The sequence below is a fragment of the Balearica regulorum genome, chromosome Z, assembly GCF_011004875.1.
Source record: "Balearica regulorum gibbericeps isolate bBalReg1 chromosome Z, bBalReg1.pri, whole genome shotgun sequence".
Lineage (NCBI taxonomy): Eukaryota > Metazoa > Chordata > Aves > Gruiformes > Gruidae > Balearica > Balearica regulorum.
Genome location: NC_046220.1, coordinates 61,844,630 through 61,870,297, shown reverse-complemented (window position 1 = coordinate 61,870,297; position 25,668 = coordinate 61,844,630). Strand labels below are relative to the sequence as shown.

Here is a 25,668-nt window from a genome sequence, read left to right as displayed (position 1 = left end):
CTCTTGCCCTCTACAAACTACAAAAAGAGAAATCTGGTTTTAAGTAGAGGGAACAATGGCTGGATTGCTTAATTCTTAAAAATTAAGTTTCTACACCAAACATGGCATCAGGCCTGCTTTGAGAATGTGAATGTGCTTGCCCTGGAGGTTCAGAAGACTTCCCTCACTGGTGACATCTAGTTGTTTTGTGTTAACCTTCCCAAAAGGGAGTGCTGATGGGTGCGCAGTTGAGGCTGTTTCCTCGTTTAACCAGTTGCTGGTCAAGTTGATGCCCCGCTTACCTTCTGTGCTTGACTTTCAGTTGTCTTTGAAACACTTCGCTCTGCAGCAGCCCTGATCCAAAAGCTGGTGGTAGTGCCTGCAACACAGATGAACCAGCGGGCTGGGCTTATGACTAGGCTAGTTTGAGGGTTTCTGTGGTCTGCTGCCAGTGATTTTTCTTTATTCCCATTATACCCTCTTTGTATGTTCTGCCTTTGTTTTCTTTCATTTAATAGGGCTTTACTTGAGTTATCCTAGTGCCACCTTCTTACCCCTGACCACCAGAAGTTGCTGACAGCCCTGTAAGACCCAGTAGAGACATACGCTTGCCTGTGAGCTGCGACTGAAAAACTGTTCAACATATGCATGCTGAAACTGCTTGCCAGGAATTACTTTGACTTACTAGATGCTTAGCTTGGCAATAAAGTGAATAACCCAAGGAACTCAAGTGTGTGGGAGACAAATTACGTGCTCATATCCAAATTTCTTAAAGTCGTTTTCCATCAGTAGTGCAGTTTTAATGCAGCTTGTATCCCAAACAAAAAATACTCGCTCTTTATCCCACAGAAAAGTGATTCAAGAAGCCTTCAACAACATGCTTTTCAGTATTGCCAAATTTCTTTTCCAGTTCGTAGTCTTGAAAGCTCAGTGTGGGAAGAAATGACACAAAGAGTAGCTGTTAGTGTGAAGTGGAAGGAAAATCACCCTCTTAATTTAGAGCATTTGATGTCCTTGAATGGGAAATGGACCATCTGAAAGTAGGCTTTCTTTATCTGCTCTCTAATTTAATAATTATGTTCAGGACTATTAAAAGTTCAAAGGCTCCTGAAGCTAATTCAGCCCAATTGTAATAGAGTGCACCTTGAAAATACTTATTCAGACAAACCAGTGTCAGCTTTCCAGTGATGAACTGTTTGAAAGTGCTGGGCACTTACTGATTCCTTTGCTTTTGGCTGGGTCATGGAGCACTCCTAGCTCCTGAAGCCAGACTGTAAGCAAACACTTTGCATGATGCTTCTAGGACCTCACCTTCTCTTTCTTGAGAGGAGACAGAATTTTAATTAATCTTAATCAGAATTTTTAAATTTTTGTAGTAAAATAAATTAAAATTTAAAATATTAGTGCAGTCCTTTATGGAGCCGTAATCTTGGCAGGGAACTGTGTGTCTGCTTTACCAGTTTAGAGTTCAAATACTCCTGCCGATGTTATGTGAATCTCTCTTTTGTCAGTGAGAAGTGTTTTCAGTTGATTTGCTATAAATTCCCAAGTCTAAAGTAGCTCTAAAAATATTTGTTGTAGCATGGTCCTTTGGCGTTATTTTGAGAGGAAGCAACAGAAAACATACATCTCTTAATGACACCTTAAAAAGAGACTTTTAAAAAATGTTTGTATTTGTTCTGCGATATTTATCTACCCCCATGGTCATGCATTCTGTCTATTAAAATACGTTCGTGACAGGTTTTCAGATCCCAAGGTGCCAGACTCTGCAGGTGCCCGCTCACAGCTGGGGACCTGCTCTGTGCCCTGCAACATGGCTGGAAAAATGAGGCACTGTCCCAGGGAGCTCAACTTCCACATCCTCACCAAAGTTGGCAGGTAGACGAAACCATGTCAGTGGGAGAACACGGTACCTGTGGAGTATTTGGTTATGGTTTAAAAAACCTGGGGTGCTAATCTAACCAGCAGTAGTTTGAGGACATCGTATTTTGTGGTGAACTGAAGAATTGAACAGTGTCTTGTGCGAGGAGGGGAGGTTTTTCTCTGTTGTATTCACTCTTCTCCATCTCCTGAGCTGTTCCCGTGTCCACGGGACACCAAGGGAGAGGGGTTCAAAGGATTGAATTCTGAAAAATGTGCAAAGAAACCAAGGCATTTGTGTTAGATCTCTGGCGAAGAAGGAAGAGGCAGTGGAGGGGTAGAGAAGGAGTGGATGGTTTTGATGAGGAAAATATTTTGAATATGAGTGTGTAGAATAGCTTTCAGAGAAGCAAGGTTGTGTATCAAGGCAAAAGATGGGGTAGAGTATCAATCAAGGCATAAGAGCCTCAGTGATGGGGACAGAATGACAGAAAAGACAAATATGCAGTTACACAAAATGATTTAGAGACTTGACTCTGGTCCAAAATGAAGCGAAGCAGGACCCAAGTCTTCTGGTGGTCTCAAAGGTCTTCTGTGCCTCGATCCATATATTATTCTTTTTTCCAGTTATTCTGGTTTTTTGAAAAACAGGTACAGCTTTACTCACAAATGTTCTGTTGAAGGAAAATCTTGCATTTTACAGACTTTCAAAGGATAATTGAGAGAATTGTTTTGGTTTGTTGAAATAGTGTTTTGATTTATTTTTTTAATCAAATTTTTAATGTTAAAGCTGTTTCAAAACTAGTGGTTTCACCCTGAAAATATTCTTGTCGTACTTAAATAATGAAAGGAAAAATAAGAAGGATGTTTTCAGGAAAACAAACACCAGTAAAAATCAGTTCAGTTGTGTCAAAGCATTTCAGTTGTAGATGGTTACATGTTCTGGCAGAGCATCCTTTCAGGCTTGTTTCCCCATGCAGGTTTATAACTTGGCCCTTAACTGCATTATAGTATGTTAAAACCCAAATTTGCTACTAAAAATGAGGTTTTTAAGTGCAGATGCCCGTTGCCTATTTCTCAGAAGAATTTAGCCATTAATGCAAGATGGCATGTGTTTTGGTCCAATTGTTTTTTGTTTTTCTATTCCATTTCTCACCCACTCAAGGCAGGCAGGTTTACCTGGGGTTTTTGCCCTTGTCTCTCCACCTATACAGATTTTGTTTCATGTTTCCTCCATTTCCAAACCAAAGTTCATCTGCCATGTTCTCCCTCTGTTGGATGAGGATGTCCAGATGAAAGCAGTCTCCTTCAGGCTCTTCAGGCCCATTTCTACACAGTTTTTCCTTCCTATTTCCCCTGTGATGCTATTTCCCACCCTCCTGCATTCACACATTTGGGTGCAGACAGACCCAGTCTCAGAGGTGGCCAAGCCCCAGCCGGCTGGAACCTGGATGCGGTGTGGCTGTGTTGGCTTTCTTCTTGCACTGCACATTTATTTCTGGCACCAGCAGCTCACAGTGAGGGCAGAAAGCAAGTTCAGGGCAGTCTGTCCCTGTTTCTGTAGATGTTGCCATCGTCTCAAATGGTTTCACTGCACTTGGAAAATTACCAACTTTGCTGTGATAACTTCATTGCTTGCGTAGCAACCCAGGCGTTTACATTATCTGAGCGGATACTGAGTTTCTGCAGCAAGACGGTTTTGTCCCCTACTCACGAGGCCAAAGAATTTAGCTTCCATTGATTTTAAAGGTATAAAAGTAGATACTTCACTATATCAAACTTGGCAAATAACTAATCTGTGACTTTTAACAGCTGGCCAAACTATCCAGCAAATGGAAAGTCTGGTAAATCACATAGGTTGGGCAGGCTGCTCAGCAGCTGAACATGTTTCAGAGATACAGAATTTTAAAAAAAAATTAATATTTTTTAATCTTCAGTAAAGAAGTCATATAAGCCTTGATAAATTGTTCCCAGCAGTAGATCGTCCTCTCACGAAAACATGCCCTTTTCATTACATCAGCCCTTTTGTCCCCAGCATTGTGCTTGTATTTATTATCTGCCGGGGCCCCCAAGAGTTTGGTTTTATTCTTGTTTTGTTCCTTCAGGATCACGGGTCTCCAAAAAGGGCATTCAATCCCACAGGACTATTCCTGTGGCCATCACTTACTACTGCATAGTGTTGTGCGTACTACAGGACAGCTGAGCTCTTTGTTGCTTGTGTAGGCACAAACTGAGCTATTGTTCTAGTGAATCCATCCATTTCCTCTCAGCCAGATCTGTAAGGAAATTACTACTAAATGGAGAAAAGAACATATAGGGTCAAAAATCCCATCAAGATCTCAGTAGAAACCTATACAATTAAATAAGATGCCCATTTACAGTTACCCAGAGATCTGTTTTTAATTAGCTAGCTGATTAATCAAGTTCCATGGTATTTTTTTGTTTTGTTCTGTAAGTCTCATAAACAAAATGCTGCTTGGTGTCAAGTACAGATCTTAAAGAAATCTGTCTCCTTGGATAGTAGTATCATCTCTATCACACAAATATCTGATTTTCTCAGAAATATTTTTAGTTCAATATTATGCATCGTATTAATCTCTACTGACTGATGGTTATTATAAGCAGAGAACTGGAAAGCATTAATTGATAGCCCAGTTGCTTTCCCTGGCATTGCTGTGGCCCCTTGGCTTGCCCTGGCATCACAGTGGCATTGATAGGTCTCTGAATTATTCCAGTTAATCCATTTGCTTGTTTTGAATGTTGGCATTCAAATGTTTGTCCAGTCTGACATTTCATTGCCTTTCAAGACCTGGGAAAGGCATCGCTGATGCTGCAGACAATTTCTCAGGAGCTCTCTAAAATCTCTTGGATGGAAGTTAGCCACAGTTAACTCATTTACTGTCCAGCTTCTTACACAGTGGCTACTCATCTCTGAGTTACTTCTGAAAGAGCATCTCATAGTAGCCCAGCTTGAATCCATTCTTGTAACACCATGCAGCTGCACTGACACCTGATTTTCATCTCCTAGGCTGTTTCTGGCTCACCTAGGATCCCTCAGTACTGTAGTTACGTTTGCTACCCTTAGCACAGCAACTCAGTGTTGCTGTGAGCTGCTAAAATATTTGTTCTTTTTGGGAAACTGCTAGGAGGGTTGTTTTGCTCCTGACTGGTTTGGGTTGCTGGCACAGGATGAGAAGTTGCATACCCTGCTGAGGGAAGCACGCTTTCAGAGCCTGGTGGCTGGAAGCCGGCAGTTTATGTGTTTATCCCTTGTTTCCTGCATCTCAGATGGTTTTCTGCCCTGCTGGGAAAGGAGCCTGATCACTTGCTCTCAGGTCCTGCTTGTTCTTTCCCTGACCAGATTTTGTGTACCGACCTGCCTGCTGAAGGAAGGAGAGAATACTTTCTTTACTAATGTCTTGGAAATGTTAAAGGACGCTGTTGCCAACAATCTTCATATATTTTTCCTAAGCAAAATGTGGCGTGGCTGAATGCTTTCTGATTCCCGTTTCTTTTGCCCGAGTTACTTATTTGTGCATGTTGTGTCCGGGCACACATTGTCTTCTGTCTCCTCCAGTTGCCTTTGCAGGTAGCAGCGATCAGCTCGAGGGCTTGATGTGTTGCTCGACTGGTCTCACCAGCCTCAGCTGAGGGCTCTGTGTGTGCAGAGAGGCCCTTCTTTCTTTGAAACGAATGGTGGTTTTCTAATTAAATGCCTGTATTTCTGCACAGCTGAATGGCTCCTTTGGCAGCAAGGAGGGGTGTCTACACTGAGGCACCCCACAGGAGTGGGTCCTGGCCACACAGACCTGCTTTTTTGAGCATCCAGCATCATGTCTCTCTGGTGAAACTGAAGCCAAAATGGGCAGCTGTTTGTTTTCCGTCGTGGCGAGAGCAAGGCCTCAAAGGCAAATATTTAATGAGTCAGGAGAAAGGTGGAATTTTCCTACCTCTCTGTTAACTTAAAGCAAAATCAGGGCAACTGGCACAACTCCCTTTCAGAGGCTGTGATGGAGGGGAGGGAGCTTGCTGCCCCCATTGCTGCTTGGGTGTGTTTCGGTCTGCGTTTCCACCGAGGGCAGCTCAAGCCAGAGCTTCCTGCCCTGCAGCCCCATTCATACCCGTTCAGCTGGTAAAACCACTGATCTGGCTCGTGTAAACTGGATTACTGAAGCAATCAAAGTGTTTTGCTTTAAAGCATGGGAAGAAGGGAGAGCATCCCTGGGGTGAGGGGATAGGCAGTAAGGAGCAGGGATGGCTTAAGCCAACAGAGCTGAAGAAAAGGTAAGTGGACTTGTACCTGAAACATCTGGAAGGAGTTGAGAGTGGAGGCTCTGAACAACTGCAGTCCCTTGTGGTTTACATTTCTTTACGTTCCTTGAAACCTTTAAATCCAGGCTGAGGGGTATCAAGAGTGAAAGGTGTTAAATGAAGCCAGTGAAAAGTCAGTGGTGCATAGACTTAGACATGCTTGGTTACGAGGAGCCCTGTGTCTTATCTAATGGCTTGTAATGTGTTATGCTTTTCAGATTCCCTTCTACAAGGAGATGTGCAAGGGTATTCAGGCGGGCGAGATGTGCGAGAAGTTGGTGGGATACTCTGCAGTGTACAAAGTCTGTTTTGGAATGGCCTGTTTCTTCTTTTTGTTCTTCTTGTTCACTATCAAAATTAACAGCAGCAAAAGCTGCCGAGCATACATTCATAATGGGTGAGTATTTGTTTGATTGCTTAATTTCCACTTCTCTTTACAGGTTTGTGCTGCCTACTTGCCAGTTGGGTGTAGGAAGGAAAAAAAAAAAAGTGATTTTACTGCTTTTGTCAGAAATAATGCAGTCAAATTAAAACTAAAGTGTCAGTCATCAAAGGCTGTTTTTTCTGTTGTTGGGCTTTAAATAGAGATTTCTCATGTTGGTTGAATTGAAGACCTCTAATTCCTATTACAACCAGATGATTTATTTTTTTTAATTTTTGTTTTTTTTTACTCTCGTCCAGATTCTGGCTTTTTAAACTTATACTTCTGGCAGCAATGTGCTCAGGAGCCTTCTTCATTCCTGATCAGGACACTTTCCTCAATGGTACGTCCTTCTTGTTTTGTTGTGCTGCTTTATTCTGTACTACCTTGTGAGTGCTTATAAATGCTAAAGGTCTGATCAACGTGAACATTACTGTATTTCTTTAATTAAAGCCAGTATAGTCTAGGTGCAAAAGGAATATTTGGAGCTGCTTGAGGGGAACTCTGTGCATAGAGTACGTGGTCTTCATGTGAACGTGCAGCAAAGAGCATGTTTTTTTCTGACCAAGAGCAGGCCAAATGGGTAGGTAAAATACCACTGCAGTGCTGTCTTGCAAGTTCTTTAAGAAGCGGGGAGCTGTAATGGTGCACAAGACATTCTTCACTCAAGAAGGCAGAGCCGCGTGTTGGTCTGGCTTGTGCAGGTAGCTCTGCCGTGGCTTGGCAGCCAGGGACCGTGCTGCATGGTAGAGAGGTGGCAGTGCAGGAGGCACCTTGGCCTGCTGGGCGATGGTGTTGGGTGCCTGGAAACCTGCAATGCCACAAAAGAATTTGGGATGTTCTTACCTTTCAGGCTGGTGGTGTAAATGTGGTAAGGTAAAATTAGGCTTCTTGGGGTGTGTTGCGAGTGCTCTGCTGAGGGTGCTGTGCCTGAAGCATTTCCAGTTTTGGAAGATGCCCTGGCACTGCACAGGCATGCTGGTACTGCCCAGTGCTTAAATGCCACCTCTAGGGGGGAGCTTCTCACAGCCTCTTGTGGGCTAGGAGCAAAAATCCCAGTGATACCAAGATGAGTTTGTGCTCTTTTTTGCCAGGTACATGTAAGCCCTTTGAGCTTACAGGTGGAAAGGGGTGGGATCAGTAATGCAAAGGAGCGGTGTGTCTGCTGCCTGCTTCCACTGTTTGGTTACCTGTGTTGTCAACACCGATCTCCTCTAGACAGGGTGTCTAAAAGGGGAAGAGGAAGGAGTAACATGGGGAAGAGAATAGAGTGGGCAGACACTGTGTTCTGGGAAACTAAGGTAAAAAACACTTCAAGTAAACCACTGATAGGTGTAATTCAGCTTCTTGCTCGTACTAGCCATTTGGTCATAGTTCAGTTTGATGCCCCAGAAGTGAAGGGCTCCTTAGGCCTCTGCGAGGTCATGGGATGGCTGCGTGTGCTTGTCCTTAGTATCTAATCACTGTTTGGATTAGAAAGATGTAGCGGTGCAACGCCTTGTACTTGTGACCAAGCGAGGCTGTCTATCATCTTTGCAAGTGATGCTTTTCATTGTGAAAAGTCATCAAGAAAGGAAGTGTTTGGGAAAAATGGGAAACAGCACTTTTTGTGCTCGTTAGAATGCTGTTTCTCAACAGCAGTCTAACCTACTGTGGAGATACAGCATAACAAGCTTTCTTCCCCAAATTAGCTCTTGACTTTTCTGTCTAAAGCTGCATTTTGCATATCCTGCTAAACTGTCCTCCAGTCAGCCCCTGAACTTGAGATTTACAAATGGTTTGGGTATTGTGTGGTTTTGTTTTCCCTTTTTTTTTTCCTCCCATCAAGAAACTTACACTTTTTTTTTTTTTTTGGAGCATTCTCTTTTTCTTCCCATGCTTAGCAGTTTGTTAATCATGGAGGAGTGGTATTACATGCAAGCACTAGGTTTGTGTGGGCTGTAGCGTTAAATCCACACTGGCCAGGCTAACCTTATCGATGATAGATCCATAGAACAATCCTGCAGTGTCCTGCCTGTGGCAGTGGGGGACCCTGACAGTCAGGCTATTTAATTACTCACTCTGGTGGTGGTCTGCTTTTTTCTATTCTGTCTCTCCCAAACACACGTGCACACCTTGTTCCCTGCCTATTTTTATGTACTTTTTTACATGCTAGCTGCTTCTTTGTTTTGCTTATTTGAAGAACAGCATGCTTATCAAGTGCATGTAATACATTTAGCAAAACCAGACAAATGTATTTTTGCTTGCTTTCAAACAATGAGTTTATGGTACAGTAATAAATAAATAAACAAAATCTCTACATCATTTGCTAAGGGTAATGTGCCCTGACTGTTCTGTTCTTCCACTTCACTTATACAATTTTTTTTTTAAAAGGAAAACACAATGGTAGGATATGACTGAACTTTGTGAATGCGCTTCCTTGGTTATCTTTGCTGAAATCAGCTGCACACCTGGAGTCATGCATAGTCTATGCACTGCACAGCAGAACAAGCTGTATAAGCAACTAAACATTTAAATAGGTGTCTGTATTTCCTCAGAGACTTCTGATGTTGCACATAAAAGATCTGTTGTCCAAGGTATCCAAACAGCTACCCAAATACAGTATATGTAGGTCAATGGTTAAGTAGTCAAATAACCTGTCTTAAAACTAGTCAGTGAATACTAAGTGTTCCCGTCTCTTTAGGAGTGGCTCGGGACAGCATTTGTAAATAGATAAGCCCCACCTTTGTTTTTCTGTGGTACTGGAATCTGGAAAGGAAGAAATTGCCCTATTTAGTACTGGGTTCCAGTACCTTGCAATTTCAGGGTTTAGATTCCTGTGAAATGCCTTCATACCACCTCCTTCCCGCCAGTCACAAATAAAAGGTTTCAGTATTTTGTGTCTGAATATAGTAACTCATAGTATCCACAAAAATTCACTAGGTTAGGGAAACTTGGTAAATGTCCTAACAGGCTTATTTTGAAAGTGTAGCACGTTGCAAGCTGAATTCATCAGGGAGCTAATCTTGAGTTAGCTGAGCTGGCCTTTCAGCTGAAATCTCTCATCTCCTACATCTGTGAGCTTCAGTTATTCAAACCGTGTAAATGCTTCACTGCATAGACAATAATTCTATTTTATCTCAAGGGAAAGGCGACTGCAGTTTGACCTATTTTCTTCCTCTCTGCCTTGCAGCCTGGCGCTACGTAGGAGCAACAGGAGGTTTCCTTTTCATTGCCATTCAGCTCATCCTGCTTGTTGAGTTTGCACACAAATGGAATAAAAATTGGTATGTGTTGGGCAAGTAGTTATTTGTGTAAAATTCTGGTGGACTCCTGAACAATACATTTCTCGTAACCAAGAATTTAAAAGTAGCATGGATGTAATTTCTCAAACAAGACACTTTAATGTCAGTATTTTGAGCTGTTCATCTTTGCTTCATCCACTTTTCTCCTTCCCCAGCGGAGAGGTTTCCTCTTTATTCACTTCTACTCTGCTGATTTATTCTTAACCTGAACTGCGTCGCTTCCAACAAGTAGTAAAAAAACCTGAAACTCTTACTTTTAGTTGTTTTGTATTTTATGTGAAAATATACCTGCTAAGAAACAGAGTGGTGCAAGAGAATAAAACTGGATTTGCAAAAAAGTAGCAGTAAAACTGTGTGCAGTGATGTAAACTGGTAAATCCTGCTTTTTTGTGTCACAAATGCACATCAATTTTTTTTTTTTTTTTTTTACTTGACATAAGAACTGCTACTTTCTCTTCAACTTCTTTGCTTTCATCTAAATATGCAAGATTCCATTATCAACCCACATGTACCCCATTTTGGCATTGACTTAATTTCTGGTTTAAGCATATTTACTATTACCTTTCTAGCCCTTAGCCTCTCATCAATTTAAAATATTTTAACTGTCCTCCCACATATACGCGGGAACTCCTGCCTCTACCTCCACCTTTTCTGTCTCTCATTTCTTCCTCTACAAACCTTTACGGTCCTCTCTTGTTCTAGTTAGCATACTGACTGCTAAGAAAGAGTCTTAGCAAACCTTTGGGCTTTTATAGATACTTGTTTTCAATGAGAAGAGGTGGCATCTCTTTATACCACAGATATTTTTACTGCTAATTACTGTAGCTGCTTTTCTGTTGATGAAAGATTTCCAGCAGCATTTAATTTTAGCATTCTCTACATCAGATATTCTTTAAAAAATAAGTCATGTTTCCACAAAACAACAACAAAACCAATAAACCTTCCATGCACCAAAAAGCCATTTGTGACAAAAAGACTTTTTTAGTTGCTACTCCTAAAAAAAAAAAAAAAAAAAAGGAGGATGATCTTTTCACCTTCTGAACATCCCTTGCAGATAGTACAACAAGATGGACCACACTTTAGCTGAGGGAGACTGGTGGAATAAACCCAAATGGAGAGGAGGCTTTTTGAGCAACACAGTAGTAAAACTGTCAAGGTAGTGCAAGGGGCAGAGGGAGGCTATGCCAAGCAATATGCCTTTGCTGTCCTTGGGTGAAGAGCTCAGCTCGCTAGCTGAGCCTGGGGCACTCCACGTTCCCACTGAAGAAATCCCTGAAGTATTGAGCTGAGATGCACTGACAGGCTGATCCCAGACATTGGGAGTTCTAGGAGTCACGCTGGGCTATAATTACAGAAACAGCTGGGCAAGATAATGCAGAAGATAAACACTAATGTTAAGTAATGTTTCCCTCTGTTTCATGGGAGGAACCTTGCAATGGCCTGTGTTGGTATAGTCATGTACACATGCTTCAGGAAAGTAAGCACTGTCTTTTGTGTTTGAGGATATGAACTATTCTGCTATTAGAATTTTACTATTTTGGGAAGGGAAGACACAGTTAAGATGCTCGCATCTCTCTCCCCAGGACTGCCGGTCCAAACCACAAGCAGATGTGGAATGGTTTGCTTGCGCTGGTCACTCTCATCTTGTACTCCGTTGCTGTGGCAGCCCTGGTTCTCATGGCTCTCTTCTACACGCGCTCAGAGGGCTGCATGTACAACAAGGTCCTGATTGGTGTTAATGGTGGCCTGTGCCTCTTTGTGTCGCTGGTGGCCATATCTCCCTGTGTCCAGAATCGTGAGTCCACTGATTTCTTCTTCTGGGTTTCTGGTGCTGCCACAGTTGTGTGCCTGAAAGCCTGAACCATGTTCTGGGCAGAAAGACCAACAATAGTTCAGAGCTGGTGCTGCTTTTGCCCCTGACCCTTTATCTGCACTGTGAAGTGCTGTTGCTGGTCATCAGCTCAGCTGCTAAAACTACAGAGGTGTGAGACATTTTGGGTGTGTCATCAGACAGTCATATTGTAAAGAAGGCTCATGTGCTGATGGCTGGTAATGTGTTGTGGAGCTTAGACAATTCTTGCAGTGGTAGCAATTGAGGTAATAGCTTTTAAACTCATTCACCATTGTTTACCATTTACTTCTGACTGCTCGTGATTTACCATCTGTAAAGTTTGCATCTGGAGGAGTTGACAGCAGTATTTCATGCTTCGGTTTATTTTATGTGTGCTGTTAGTATCTTGCATACATTAGACCTGGAAATAGTAATTTGAGTAACTCCAATACAGATTTTACAGGCAAATAAAACTATCATGGCAGCTAGTCAATAGCTTTTGGAAAGCTGGTGCTTTTGGCCAGAGCAGAGTGGTGATTCTTTACTTACGTGGGAATCTTTAATGCCTTTCTAAAACAGCCAGCAGAACTAAAGGACAGACTCTTTTCTCTTTACATGCCAGTGGAAATGTATCTAAACTGTCTCAAAGACTTATGAACTGCTTTAAGTAAAACATAAAAGATACTCTTCAGAAAGATACTAGTGTGCTGTTCTCTAAAGGATATGAATTTCTTTTTAAGTTTGTTAAAATGTCTGTAAAAATCACTTATTTTCCTCTTTCTTGTAAAGGCCAGCCCCATTCTGGTTTGCTGCAGTCAGGAATTATCAGCTGCTACGTTATGTACCTCACTTTCTCAGCGCTATCCAGCAAGCCACCAGAAACTAGTAAGTTATCTAATGCTTTATGTAAATTCTTTTAGACATGCAATGTATTAAAAGCAAGAATTTAGCAAACCTGAGTTAACAAATTAAGACATATGGGAGTGCTGAGTTTGGTCTGTTCTGACCTATGCAGAAGAAATTGCAAATACTAAAAATAAATCAATGCAGCAGAGAGACCATGCAATTGGCGCTTTCCATGTATCTTAAATGCTTTGGTCTAGGGGAGCTTAACTTACCTTGGGTGAGTTGCATCTGTTGCACCAGAGTAATTCCAGCCTTTTTCCTTACAGACAAATTTCCCAGAGTCTTGTAGCCTGTCCTTCATGTGGCAAGTGCATGTTCTTGTATGATAAGACATGACTAAATGTTTAACGTGTTTGGTCACATGATGGGAAAGGAGTTGGAACAAATGACTCTTGGATGCCTCTGGAAGAAGCTGAATGATCAGCTCCATCCAAAAGTTCACTAGGTCCACCACCAGGTAGTAGGTGCTGGCCATCAGAGTTGGATACTAAAATCAGTTCTTTTCTTCTAGAATTGGTATGATAGATAGCCTTCATTCTGGACTCCTAATAGAGCAAAAACTTGAATACCATATGTCTTTTGTTTTGAGAGGAAACATTCTGAAAAAGGACTTGGAGTTATGTTGCAGTTGTTTGAGATGATGCTGTTCTTCAGCAGAGTTCCTATACTGCACTTGGCTTCTAACCATTGCCTTTGCAAGCGAGCAGTAGGGAACTCCCTAGAGTTTTAAGTTCTTTGTGCTACAAAAACACAGCAAGGCTTTACAAGCACAACTCAAACTGTTTCCTCTTTCCAGGTAACATTCTATTCACTTAAAGAGGATTTTTTTTCAGTTCAAATTACTAATGCTAAAAACCCCTTCTTTATTATTGCTCAACTTTTAGTGTTGAATAGTTGAAACAACAATAACTAGAGGAAAATAAGTCTTTTGGCAGCAAGGAGAAGTTTTTACAGACACCTCCCAAGAAGAAAGGGGAGAGATGGGGGAAGAGAATCTCTCTCTGTCATACTTGAGAAGGCACAGGCACACATACACAAATGTATTCTAGAGCTAAGAAGGAAAAACAGATGGTATTTAGATGGAAGATTTACTTACGGAGCTTACACAGTGTTTTTGAATGAATATAGAAGATAATTTAGAAGACATCTGAATTACTCATAAGACAGTGTGAAAAAAGGGGAAGAAAGTGATGTATGGTATTAAATCATTGGTCTTGTGTTATTTTATGCATGTGACAGTCAAAGCCTTCAGCAGTTAAGTGAATGCTCTGATTCTTCTTGCATGTATTGCAAGTGTGGTTATTGCATTTGTCAGAGTATGCATCAAGCACTCTTTTGGAGACCTCCTGAATCCTCCTTGTCTTCCCAGGCCAGAGAATTCTCTCGGTTGTCATCTGCTCTCAGCGATGCTCCTTTCTCCCCTGTCTGTGTGATAAGAACTCTCGTATCAGCCTGTGCAGCTTTTGCAATGGCATGTGCTGGAGAACATATGGGGTGCTGGCACTAAGTAAGGTGTCCCATGCGCTGTGGCTCAGATTTGCCATGGCAACTTACCTAATGTTGACTCGTTCCTCAAGGAAGGACTTGCAAACTGGCCATCTTGCAAACCAGGCTTGAAGAAAATGCAAGCTACAAGTATTTATTTGCAACACCCAAAAAGCAGAATTGCAAATGTCTTTAGAAGGAATGGGCAAACAAAAGGTAGTATCTGTTGAACCTGTGCTTATCACAGTGTACCTTACCTTATTGGTTCCAGTCTTAGCCAAAAGGCCTGCCAAACAGTGAACCTGCCTTACTGCAGAGGTGAGCCTGATGGACACAGGTGGGGGATTCTGCAGGTCTCTGGCCAAGCTGTTTGTGTCTCCAAAGATGATCAATGAAGGTGGTGAAGGGTCTAGGGCACAAGTCTTACGAGGAGTGGCTGAGGGAACTGGGGTTGCTTAGCCTGGAGAAAAGGAGGCTGAGGGGAGACCACCTCGCTCTCTACAACTACCTGACAGGAGGTTGTAGCCCGGTGGGTGTTGGTTTCTTCTCCCAAGTAACAAGCAATAGGAAAAGAGGAAATGGCCTCAAGTTGCACCAGGGGAGATTTAGGTTGGATATTAGGAAAAACGTCTTCACCAAAAGGGTTGTCAAGCACTGGAACAGGCTGCCCAGGGAAGTGGTTGAGTCACCATCCCTGGAGGTCTTGAGAAGACATGTAGATGTGACACTTAAGGACGTGGTTTAGTGGTGGACTTGGCAGAGCTAGGTTAACAGTTAGACTTGATGATCTGAAAGGTCTTTTCCAACCTAAATAGTTCTATGATTCTATAAAAGCTTGCCATCCCTTCTTTGGCTCCCACCTTTGCCCTGTCCCAGCTGCGTGTCCATAAAGCTGTTTGTGCAGCCCTGCTGAACCACACAGAGGTTTCCCCCACCAGGTCAGGGGACTGACTTGCAGTTTAATTTTAACCTGGGTGTAGCCTTTGCTACATTTTGCCCTCTGCCCCTACAAACAGTTGTGCTGAGACAATGGGGATGCAGAGTGGCTGCTGGAAGGAAAGAGGAGATGGGAACAGTTTGCTTTAAGCAGGGTTGGCTCAAAAAGCTCTTGATTTGAGATAAGGTGCAGATGTAATCTCTTGTTTTGGAGTGATGCTGCAGGCTGTTGCTCTGCTTTGCTTTGACCCCAGGTAGACACCAAAAAGCCAGATGCATCTTGGAACATTGAAGACTGAACTGGTTTCATTTCAGGGACCTAGAATTAGTATTTGTGCAGATGTTAAGATAAAATCTTGCCTGGGACCTAAAAGTAGTGTTTGCTTAGATGTTAAGTCTTGCCTTTAACTGGTGCATCTCCTTTTCTTTGTTGTTCAGTATATCAGTCTGATACAGGACAGCTACACACCACCTTTTTTCACTGAATATGAGTGTCATACTTGTCCTCAAGGCACCCCTGCTGTTAAAGAAATTTATGGTCTCAGATCTGTACTCAGTTGCTGTTATATGGCTATATAGTCTTGGGTCAAGTGTTGGTAAACTTCCAACTTCTTATTTCTTAGTTCACCAGACAGTCTTTTTCCTTGTTTGTCTGCTCTGGTCAAACAAGAAATTTTAGTACCCTAGTAACTTGCATTTTTGTTTTGCCTGAAACACAGAATCTGCCAGTTCAGATTTACAGAATATTTTTCTGTATGATCTTTTTAAAAGATAAATAGAAACTACTGATATGTACCTACCCAGTGTCTGAAGCAATAAAAGTATTTTGCTGAAAACTTTCAGTCTGAAGACTACTTTGAAATGCAGTGAAATGAGCATTGCTAACTGTTGTCTTTCTTTTGTGAAGTCCTGGATGAAAACAATCAGAACATCACAATCTGTGTACCTGAATTTAGCCAAGGCCTACATAGAGATGAAAACCTGGTTACTGGCCTGGGTACTACCATTTTGTTTGGCTGCATTTTATATTCTTGGTAAGTCTGTGAGTTTGCAGTTACCTTGCTATAAATGCAATGTTGTGGTCCAGCTAGCGAAGGCTTTATAGCAGGCCTCACACAGACAAAGTAATGGGGGGAAGTAGAATAGAACTGAGCTGGAAGGTTCGTATTCTCCTTAGTTTCAGAATGGTAAGATATTTTAGCCAAAAATGTTCAGCAAGATAATACAACGTTTTAAACAAATGTATTTTATTAAAACTGAATAGAGCAATTTACATCTAGAGGTGGAGGGAAAAAACTTCCAGCTGTCCATGATCCCAAACAGTCTCAGGGTGCTTTGATTCTTCATTTACTCTTCCTGTAAGAAAAACTCTGTGCAGTTATGTCAATCTAAAAAAGCTATCTGAAATTTCTGTAGCCTCCTGGCAGAGGCTGTTACTGTTCCTTGACGGTCTACACAATGAACAAAACTGTTTGGGAGGGTTTAGGGCTTCCTTTGAACAAGTGATGAGCACAGTCCTGCCATCAGGATTTGCCAGCAATCTCCTGCTCTAAAAAAATCTATTTGTGCCCATATAGTTGGGATGCTCACCTTGTGTTACTGCAGCTCACATCAAGAAATTGAGTCATGCTCTGGGGTGGGGAGGGGAAATGATTGAAAGGTGATGCATCTCTTGTTTTGACTGTGCAGGTTCCCAGGAGACAGCACTGCCTGTCTGCTGCAGGTTTTTGAGCAGGTTCTGCTTCTGAATCAGTCCACTTCACAATTCACATACTGAAACTCCTTCATAATTTTGAAGTGAAAACAAGAGACTTTCTGAAGAAGTAACACAGCTACTCTTCTGCTATAAAATATGCATATGTGTTCCATTTAATTCTGATATCATATATATGGATACTATGGGTCATGGATCTAGTTCACATTACAACAGTATTTCCAGGGCCTCAGGAAGGTGTTTCAGGAATGCGGACTACCTTCACATAGCCTGCAGGGGAAGTGCACTACATAGCTGAGGAGATAAGGCAGCCTTCAAGGGGAATGTTTTCAAGTATTGCTTATTAAGACTTAGTGTACACAGCAAAGCATTAACACATCTCCCTGTGGCCAATGGGAATTTTGCATTACACATCCTGAAACGGTAAGACTGGGCAAGAAATGCTTCTAATCAGAAGAAACTAGAAAGGATTCCCCCCAGACAACTGCAATGATGCAAGAAGGGGATTTCCAGTGACTGGTACACTGACAATAGTGGTTGAAATTTACTTTTGAAAACTCACTGCTCCCAGTGACCTGTTATTTTGCTGGCAAAACCTATAGAGAAATGCTGAGCTAAAGTTATGGCTGTGAAGTTAATATGAAAGCATAAGTTCTGCACAGCAGGGGACATCTCTTCTGAATTGCAAATTGGAGTGTGTAGCCCTTTGCTCCTGTCTGATGTGATGAATTTACCACTTTTCAGGAGTGACCTACTTTTAAGCTGGTGATTCAGGCTGAGTTGGCCAGTGGCTGTCTGTCAGGATGGTTAATGCTTGTGCAGAACAAACTTTTTGCATGCTTAGTGCTTGATGCTATGTCCAGGCAAATGCTTAGCTTAGACATGGGACTAGACTATGATTGCTGTGGTGTTGAAAAATCACTCTGTCGGGCTTGTACTTAGGCTGAGAGTTTTGACACTGTCTTCTTTTACTCCTAGTTTGACCTCAACAACACGTGCAAGCTCAGAGGCGCTGAAGGGAATATATGCAACACCTGAAACTGAAGTGAGTTCTTGCTTCCTCCCACGGGATTTCTGTGCAGAGCTCCTCATGTGCTTTTTTTGCTGATGTTTTCATGGCTAGGTAATCTGTAATCAGGTAAAAACAAAAGCTTGTTTGTAGCATGCGTGCTGTGTGCCTCTGGGTATGGACTCGTTAGAACGCTTGTCCACATTGGCCCTTCTGCAGCTCTCTCCCATGGAGCTGCCTTTATGTACTGAAATAATTTGCTGCTCTTGCAGTTTATTTAACATCCTGCAGACTTCCTGTAAATCTTGTTGTGCTTCAGACAAGGTCATGTCCTCTCATGCTGCTGGGAAGCTATCAGATAAAGAAGTGGAGGCGTTCTCAAACGTTTTCAGTCCTGGTTGCCTTTGTTCTCATAGCAACTGACTATGATCCCAAGTTCCTATCTCTTCTTTTTATTTCCACACATAAGTACTTCTTTTTGCCTATAATTTCATCTCGGATTATATTTCTTGTCCCTATTTCTTCATTCCACCTGCCTATTTCTTTGGCCTTCTTATCATGGGATCACCCAGAAACACTGGGAAATGAGTGGTTTTTTGCTAAGTAACAGTTACCCCTTACTTAGGCTTGCTGGTGTATCTCTTCAAATGTACGTGTGTGTTTGGAGGATGAATCTCCATCCCTAGCTCTGTCTATGTTGCTGTTACTTGCATCTGCAGTTTTAACGTCTATTTTTCAAGTCTTTAATCAGATTGTTGTGAGAACCCAGAAATGCAGAAGTGTCTGATGAGACACTTGGTGTTTGCAGTAGCTGGACATGGGGAAGCAAAACGCGTTTCACTGTGGGAACATGTCAGTGCCAGAGGAGCTTCCGTCTGGCAGGACGGTGCGACTAGAGCTGAGCACCCGGTGGCCCCTCGCACCAGCCCCAGCCCTCGCAGGCTCAGCATCCAGCGTGGAGACACGGCTTGGGCTGCCTCAGGCAGATCCAGGCAGGACCTGCGCCTTCCCACCCTGTGCTGAGGGCACCGGGGAGAAAACTGCCACCCTTCACACTCACCTGCCTTCCCTTGCTGGCATTACACCAGAGGAGGTCTCACGAAAGGGCTTGGGGCTGCGGCGCGTCCTGCGGCAGGAGCAGCGGGCAGGTTGGAGGCAGCTGGCACAGCGCGGGCACTGGATGTGGCACCTTCATCCTGGGAAGATCCGGCTTCTCTGCCGCAGTGCTTGCCAACGGGTTTCTTTCCAGACCGTTCGGTTTTAAAGAGCAGTGCAAGAGCTGCTGAACATGAATATAAGGCAGTGACTGGTGAAGAGCAACTAATTGGACTCTGATTCCCTTCCCAGTGGCAAAGGGCCCTTGTCTCCTGGCCAGGAGCGTGAACATGGCTCTGCAGTTGTTTGTGGTGTACAGAGGGTCTGTCAGCATCTGTGCTGAAGACAACTGAGCATTATGAGGGGTTAGTGGTACGTGTGCCAGCGTTGCTAATTGCATCACTCTATGTGTGCAAGGACTTAATTGCAACTGATTAAAAAGTTTGAGGGAACCCAGGACTTGATTTGGAATGTGAGTGCGGGCCAAGGGGAGCTCAGGCTGGCATTGTAGGTGAGGCTTGGCACAGCAGTAGAAAGAGATATGGAACGAGGGTTTTATTTAAATTCTCAGCCAGTCTTGTAAAGAAGAATGAGCTTTTTAGTTTTTCGTGAGTTTGTGAACTCAGTGAGTACATGTAATCGTGGATACGCATGGTAAAAACCGCCATTTGATGTTTCCGTTATACTTTACCTTAAAGGCTTACTATCTGATTTTTGGGGGTGTTAGGAAAACTTGCAACTGGCCTGTGCTGACCAAGGAGAGAGGCTAGAATGCAAAGTATAGAATTACAAGAGTAAATATTTATTCATGCATATGAAGCATCCCAGCCAAACTGGGGCACTCCAAATGTGGTTTTACACAGGGTCCTTATACCCTTCAAGTATTCAGGTATAGCATGATTTGACTAATCACTAATACCCACATCACTGATTACTAGTCATAGTAAGACTTTGCAAAGCAACTGTAATTCTGCAGTGTTCTTGCCGCTTGTCTGTTCATCCGGACATCCCTGGAGTCAGTCTTGCAGTAGTTACTTATCTGTGATGTTGGGAGGGTTTCAGAGATGTGTCAGAGGGGCTAGGTTGCTGGCATTATCTTGATTGTCCAGGGGTATCTTTTATCCTTCATGGACAGCTCTAAGCTTCCAGGAAGCTTATTTCCTGAGCCAGGATGTCCTTCACTTTGTTTTACTTAAGCATGAACAATACCAAAGTCCAGTAAAATTCCACTACCTCATTACATTGTTGTGTATACTGTGAACTAATACATGTTAACAAAGTTAATACACTTTCATATTATAAAGACTGATTGATAAAATAGGGAAGGGAATTTTCCCAACAGGGTTCATTATCTTCATCAGACTACAACCAAAATAAATCCCAGGTTAGGATTTTATCAGAACAAATAATGTTGGTGATGCCTACAGAAACTGCTGACTTGTACTGTGATCTGGTGCGGAAAATGCACTTAGTTATATGTTGATTGGATAGTCAACACTCTCTTCTCATTTACATTACCACTCAACACAAGAAGTTTAAATTTCAGCTTTCCTTTTACCATTGGTTTAAAAAAAAAAAAGAAAATCATCTTTTAAATAAAGCAGTAAAACCATCTTTCTGCTTTTACTCGTTCTTCTTGTACTCATTCTGATGCCATTTCAGCAAATTCTCACAAAGATAAGTACATTTCTGACTTAGGCTTGTGCAGTTGTGATTTCCAGCCTGTGCAGCAGGGTTTTAAAAGTTCCATACTTTCATTTCAGTAGAGAAATTATTTATTTAAGAAGCATTTAGATGCAAGTCTGAAGAGGTAAGCCCCCTCTAAACTATTAAAGTACAACCAACTTTACTGTAGCTTTTTGACCACTTTCTCATCATTATTTGCACCAGTGTTTGACCTTGAGTTATGTAAAACAGATAGAGTAATTCTTAAAGAATGGTTAATTTGCTCCAAATCTTACTGAGTAGGTTTTTCCAAAGCTTAGAAACTGCTGTTATGAACTACTTGGCAAATCCTAATTTGACTTTTATGCTGGTTGGAAATAGAAAACCAGACTTTTGTAAATTAGTGTCGGTAATGTACACATAACAGACCTTTCTTCACCAGCTGTTCTTCTTTGCTGTAGCACAGACTCTTACCCTTCCTGTTGTCTGTTCCACAGGTAGCTCGTTGCTGCTTTTGCTGCATGCCTGACGGAGACGGTAATTATATTTTTACTGCACAATTTACCTCACTTGTGGCTTTCAGACCAAAGACAAAAGAGTAAGGGCACAGCTGCAGATGGAGAGTGGCTTGTACCCTCCTGTAGCATATCAGACTGAAGCAGCTGAAGTGCTCTAAGTTAGGCTAGGGAAGGAAGCAAGAGATGTAACAATACCATTTTAAAACAACAGGGTAGTTAATAATTCTTTAAAGAACATTTAATTACTGCAACATACAAAGAGTAATCTCTGCTTTTTGCATGCTTGTGGGTGTGACTGACCGCTGGATTTTTGGCTCAGCAACTCTGCAGGGACTGCCGTTCGGGAGTCAGTTAGGAAGGGAGTGTCCTGTTTGCAGACCTGGTACAATCAGGGTTATCGGCTTGGACTTGCCAGAAGAATATCATACAGGTAGAGCAATTTAAATGGCCCAAATGCTCAAAAACTAGCCAGTAGGCCAGGAAGCTGATACAAGGCAGGATTTCAATGGCAGTCCAATTTCTTTTACTAAAGGCTTAGGCTCATGCCCTGAGGGCAAGGAAATGTTCAATTATTGCTTTGTGTCATGCTTTCCTAAGTCACAGCATAGATGTTTTCTGTGTTTGTAGTGAAGCCAGCTGCTGTTTTCAGTTCTCATTAAATTTGCAAAAGTTTTTTTTGTTTCCTGTCTCTTACAGCTGATGCTGAAGAGCACATTGAAAAAAGGGGAGGCCAGACTGTGATTTACGATGAGAAGAAAGGCACAGTGTACAGTTATGCCTACTTCCACTTTGTTTTCTTCTTGGCTTCACTCTATGTAATGATGACAGTAACTCATTGGTTCCAGTAAGTATATTTCTTTAAAGCTGAGAAATTAATAGCTCTCTGCATTGAGATGGGGAGATGTGAATGGGAACTTCTGCCATTAGTGTGTCTCCTCTCCTTAAGAAGCTGGAAGAGACATTGCAATTCTTGAGCAAGATCTTGCTCTCTAAAAGGCTGCTCTCCCCTGCTTCATGTCTGGATTAACCTAGTTGAAGTCTGTGACCCACTTGGAAAAACAGAGGATACTGCAGTCTGAGATATGAATAGTGAGTTTATTGCTGCTTTTTTTTTTTTTCCCTTAACAGTTATGAAAGTGCTCAGATTGAAAAGTTCTTCACTGGAACCTGGTCTATCTTCTGGATTAAGATGGTCTCCTGTTGGGTTTGTGTCTGTCTGTACTTATGGACTCTTATTGCTCCACTCTGTTGCCCAACCAGAGAGTTTTCGGTGTGAACATGCAGAAGGTCCTTCTGTGGTTTTCTCCCCCCACCCCCACCCCCCCCCCCCCAAATAAAATACAACTGTCATTTTGGAATGATGAAACACCTATTGTCCACTACCATAATGTACTAGTTAGTAACTTTTTAGTCAGACTAAACAAATGATTAAAGACTTTTTTAGCTTTTTTAATTGTCACGAACAAGCATTGCCCAAGGGAACAAATCTGTTCCAAAACTTTGTAACATTGATGTGTCGAGTGTAGGAAACACAGTTGTTGCATAAACTGGAATAAGCGAAATACTTTTCAAATAATGGACAATCTTTCTCTGGCTTTATTGGCAAGAAAAGAAAAAAACTATGGTGCAGATGTATCTTCTTCCTTCCTGTGAATGTTGGATATCTGCTAGCAAATCTGCATTCTTTTTTATACTCTTTTATTAACTGTGTCTTTTACAGTTTGCAGTGATGATTTGGACTGCTGTTTTGTACAGCATATAATTCTTGTAAGTAGTATCTAGATATTTTTTTCTGAAAATATAACTAAATACTTCTGTAGAAATAGAGAATATGTAAGAATTTGACTGCCAAAGCATCTACTACAAATTGTTTATCTAAAAATTAAATATATTAAGTTATTGTATACCTAGATTGAGAAAGGAATGTACCAATGATAATAGAGTATTTATTCTATTACAACTTTAAAAGGCACCTGAATATTTTATGCAATTCAGATCTAGTCCATTTGTTAACAGAAGGGGATTCTACACACAAATTCTTAAATTCTGAATTTTGTCCAACATTGCTTTGCCAGCTCACTTGAACTGCAAGTTGTGTGTACTGCACAGGGGTTTAAGATACGGTACATTCTTTATTCAGAATGTTTGCTGTTGAGAAAATACTAATTACAGGAGCACTGCCAGTTGCTGTTAAATTTAGCCGTGGAGTGCTCATTTACTTTTATACCCTGCTGTTTCAACTTGTGTCTAAAGATCTCCCAGGATCTTCAGTTCTGTTTCCATTACTAATTTTATAATATTTTAAATGCAGTGATGGTCAGAAAAGGGCTATAGTGTGTCATCTTCCTTTTCTGCCTGTGTGTTGATTGGAAAGTATTCTTTCTAACTGCTATATTTTTATATTCTTCTGTTGATGTTAGTTTTGCTGTTGGGATGGGAGTTAGCCAACCAATCCATTAATGGAGACTAAACTTCTTTTGAACTCCTGTTCCAAGCAGTGGGGTAAGCAGTCAGAAAAAGAAAACCAGAAGACACAAATGTAACAGCAGCTGCAGTAGTACAAATGACTGACTTGACAATGTTAAATCCTACCATGTCACTTTTGTTTGCTTTAAGCAGATGATTTGGTAGAACAACAGCTCCGATGCCCCAAATGCTGAATAAGGTTGAACCCACTACAGTTACGTAGTGGGTCCGGTGGGATAAATTTATCACTTATGTTAGTCACAGAGGTTTTGTCTTCTCTCTCTATATATATATATACACACGTACAATGTGAAATACGCAGGATATAAACAAAATCAACTGATTTAAAAGTTCTTTTTTTAAAAAAAATATGATTGAGCCTTAAATCTCCACCCAATGCTTTCTGCAAAACAAAAAAAAGCACAACACAGGGGCCAATGAGGTGGCCAAAATATTTGCATGCCGTACTTGTTCTGTTGCAATAATTGATGGCTAATGCACACCTGGTGAGTAATCCTAACATAACAGATCTCAATTCTGCTCTTGTTTTCATTACTGTTTTAGCTGCCTTGTTGCTATGGTATCCTAGGGCTTCTGTCCTGCCTGGAGCTCGCTAGGAGTGCAGTCTTCCCCACCCCATGCACTCTTACCTCAAACAAAATCTACAGGTCTGCAGTCCTGTATGCTTATACCACCTACACCAGTGCTTAGGAGCCTCAAAATACATCTGTCGTGAGATCTGAGGGAAGGAGTTGTCTGTCCAGAGGTGGTTCTCTTGCTGCTCTTCTCCTTGTTTGTGCCTAGGGGAAAACAAAAAAAAAAGCAGTTAAGTTTAGCTTTGACATTGAGTTAGAAAAACAACAAATAGCTCTTGAGGGGGAGGCAGATTTTGTTCTTTCCTTTTGCTTCTGCTGGGAGGTTCTGAGCTTGCCAAGAGCTCTGCTAGCATGGGGGCCCGTCAGAGTGTCTCTGCTTGCATTTGGAGTCCAGCCACGCAGATCCTTGTGCAGCAGAAAAAGACTTTTGTTAATGTGTTCACAATCTAGAAGCCTTTATCTGTCCCATCTCTAAGATAAGAGCTTATGGGCTGTGCAATGATGACTAACAGTTGTCCCACCTAACTCATAGCAGTTATTCTTACAAACAATCTTGATCCAGTGCTAGAGCTGTGAGCTGCAGCTGAGATAGTCCAGGCTCTTGTTCCTCCCTTGGCGAATGCTGTTCCCTAAAGTTTAGAGGCTCGCAGGAGTTGCCTTGTAGTGCCCTATGTGTTGTACTATGAGAAACCAAACATATTTTTTTTTTAATTAGCAACGTTTTTTATAACAGAACAATCTGGACAAGGAGCTCTATAACACAAGGGATGCATTGTGTCAAGTTATAAGGCAGGGAATGGTAACTGTTCTCTGGTTCAGATAGCAGGCATCCCAGTCATAACTGTGGATGATCTTAATACATATCTTGGCCAATAGATGTTCTTATTTGTTTACTAAAACACTTATTTTATGCAGGCAGTATCTGCCTGCAGATTTTCTTGTGCCCATTTTTTTTATATTTTGTATTTTAGGAAATAGGTTTTGCACAGAGGAAACAGGGTTGTAAGAGGGAAGTCCACAGTGAGGCATGAGTCCATTCTTTTTACACAGCACTTGCCTCACTGAATTGCTCCTTCATCCTTCCCTTCCACCAACTATTGACCTTAAGCATCTAGATCTGTGGATATATATAGAGTGGGAATGGGACAGTGACTGACTACACTGCTTTGTCTGCTTATCAGCAAATGTTGTGAGAAAAGACACCTAAAATAACTTTGAGGACCTGTGTGTCCATGCCATGGCCCCAGATCCAGCTGTGGATCTCCAGGCCTTTCCAAGGAATCAGGAACCAGTGGCATCTGGGCGTGCAAAGCTTCTAGTTCCTCAGTGAGGCACAGCTTCCTGCTGCCCAGGCAAATGTTACAGCCTTAGCGTTTGCTGTAAAATCTGTACTGTGAACTTCCATGTGCAACTACTTAATAAAATCCTTGGCTAGGGTCTATGATTCAAATGCCCAGCTCATAGATTCCGAACAGTTCATGTAAATGGGCTTTTAAAGCCTTTTTAAGAAGTGCCTTCACACCTACTGCTGTGATAGCTAATAATTCAGGTGGCACTGGAACTGGAAAGCCTGAACTGAGCCTGCGACTGGG

The 25,668-nt window shown here is 41.9% G+C and overlaps 1 protein-coding gene across 1 annotated transcript in view; it reads left to right on the top strand.

The window, feature by feature from the left end:
• Positions 1–22,329, top strand: part of SERINC5 (serine incorporator 5) — a 35,928-nt gene extending 13,599 nt beyond the window's left edge. The window contains exons 3-12 of the mRNA XM_075741023.1: positions 6,369–6,547; positions 6,832–6,914; positions 9,744–9,837; positions 11,439–11,650; positions 12,476–12,571; positions 15,921–16,047; positions 17,706–17,772; positions 20,994–21,033; positions 21,711–21,858; positions 22,143–22,329. Coding sequence (XP_075597138.1) covers positions 6,369–6,547; positions 6,832–6,914; positions 9,744–9,837; positions 11,439–11,650; positions 12,476–12,571; positions 15,921–16,047; positions 17,706–17,772; positions 20,994–21,033; positions 21,711–21,858; positions 22,143–22,290 — 1,194 coding nt within the window. The 3' untranslated portion in view covers positions 22,291–22,329. The remainder of the gene's footprint in view (positions 1–6,368; positions 6,548–6,831; positions 6,915–9,743; positions 9,838–11,438; positions 11,651–12,475; positions 12,572–15,920; positions 16,048–17,705; positions 17,773–20,993; positions 21,034–21,710; positions 21,859–22,142) is intronic.
• Positions 22,330–25,668: the final 3,339 nt, after the last annotated feature.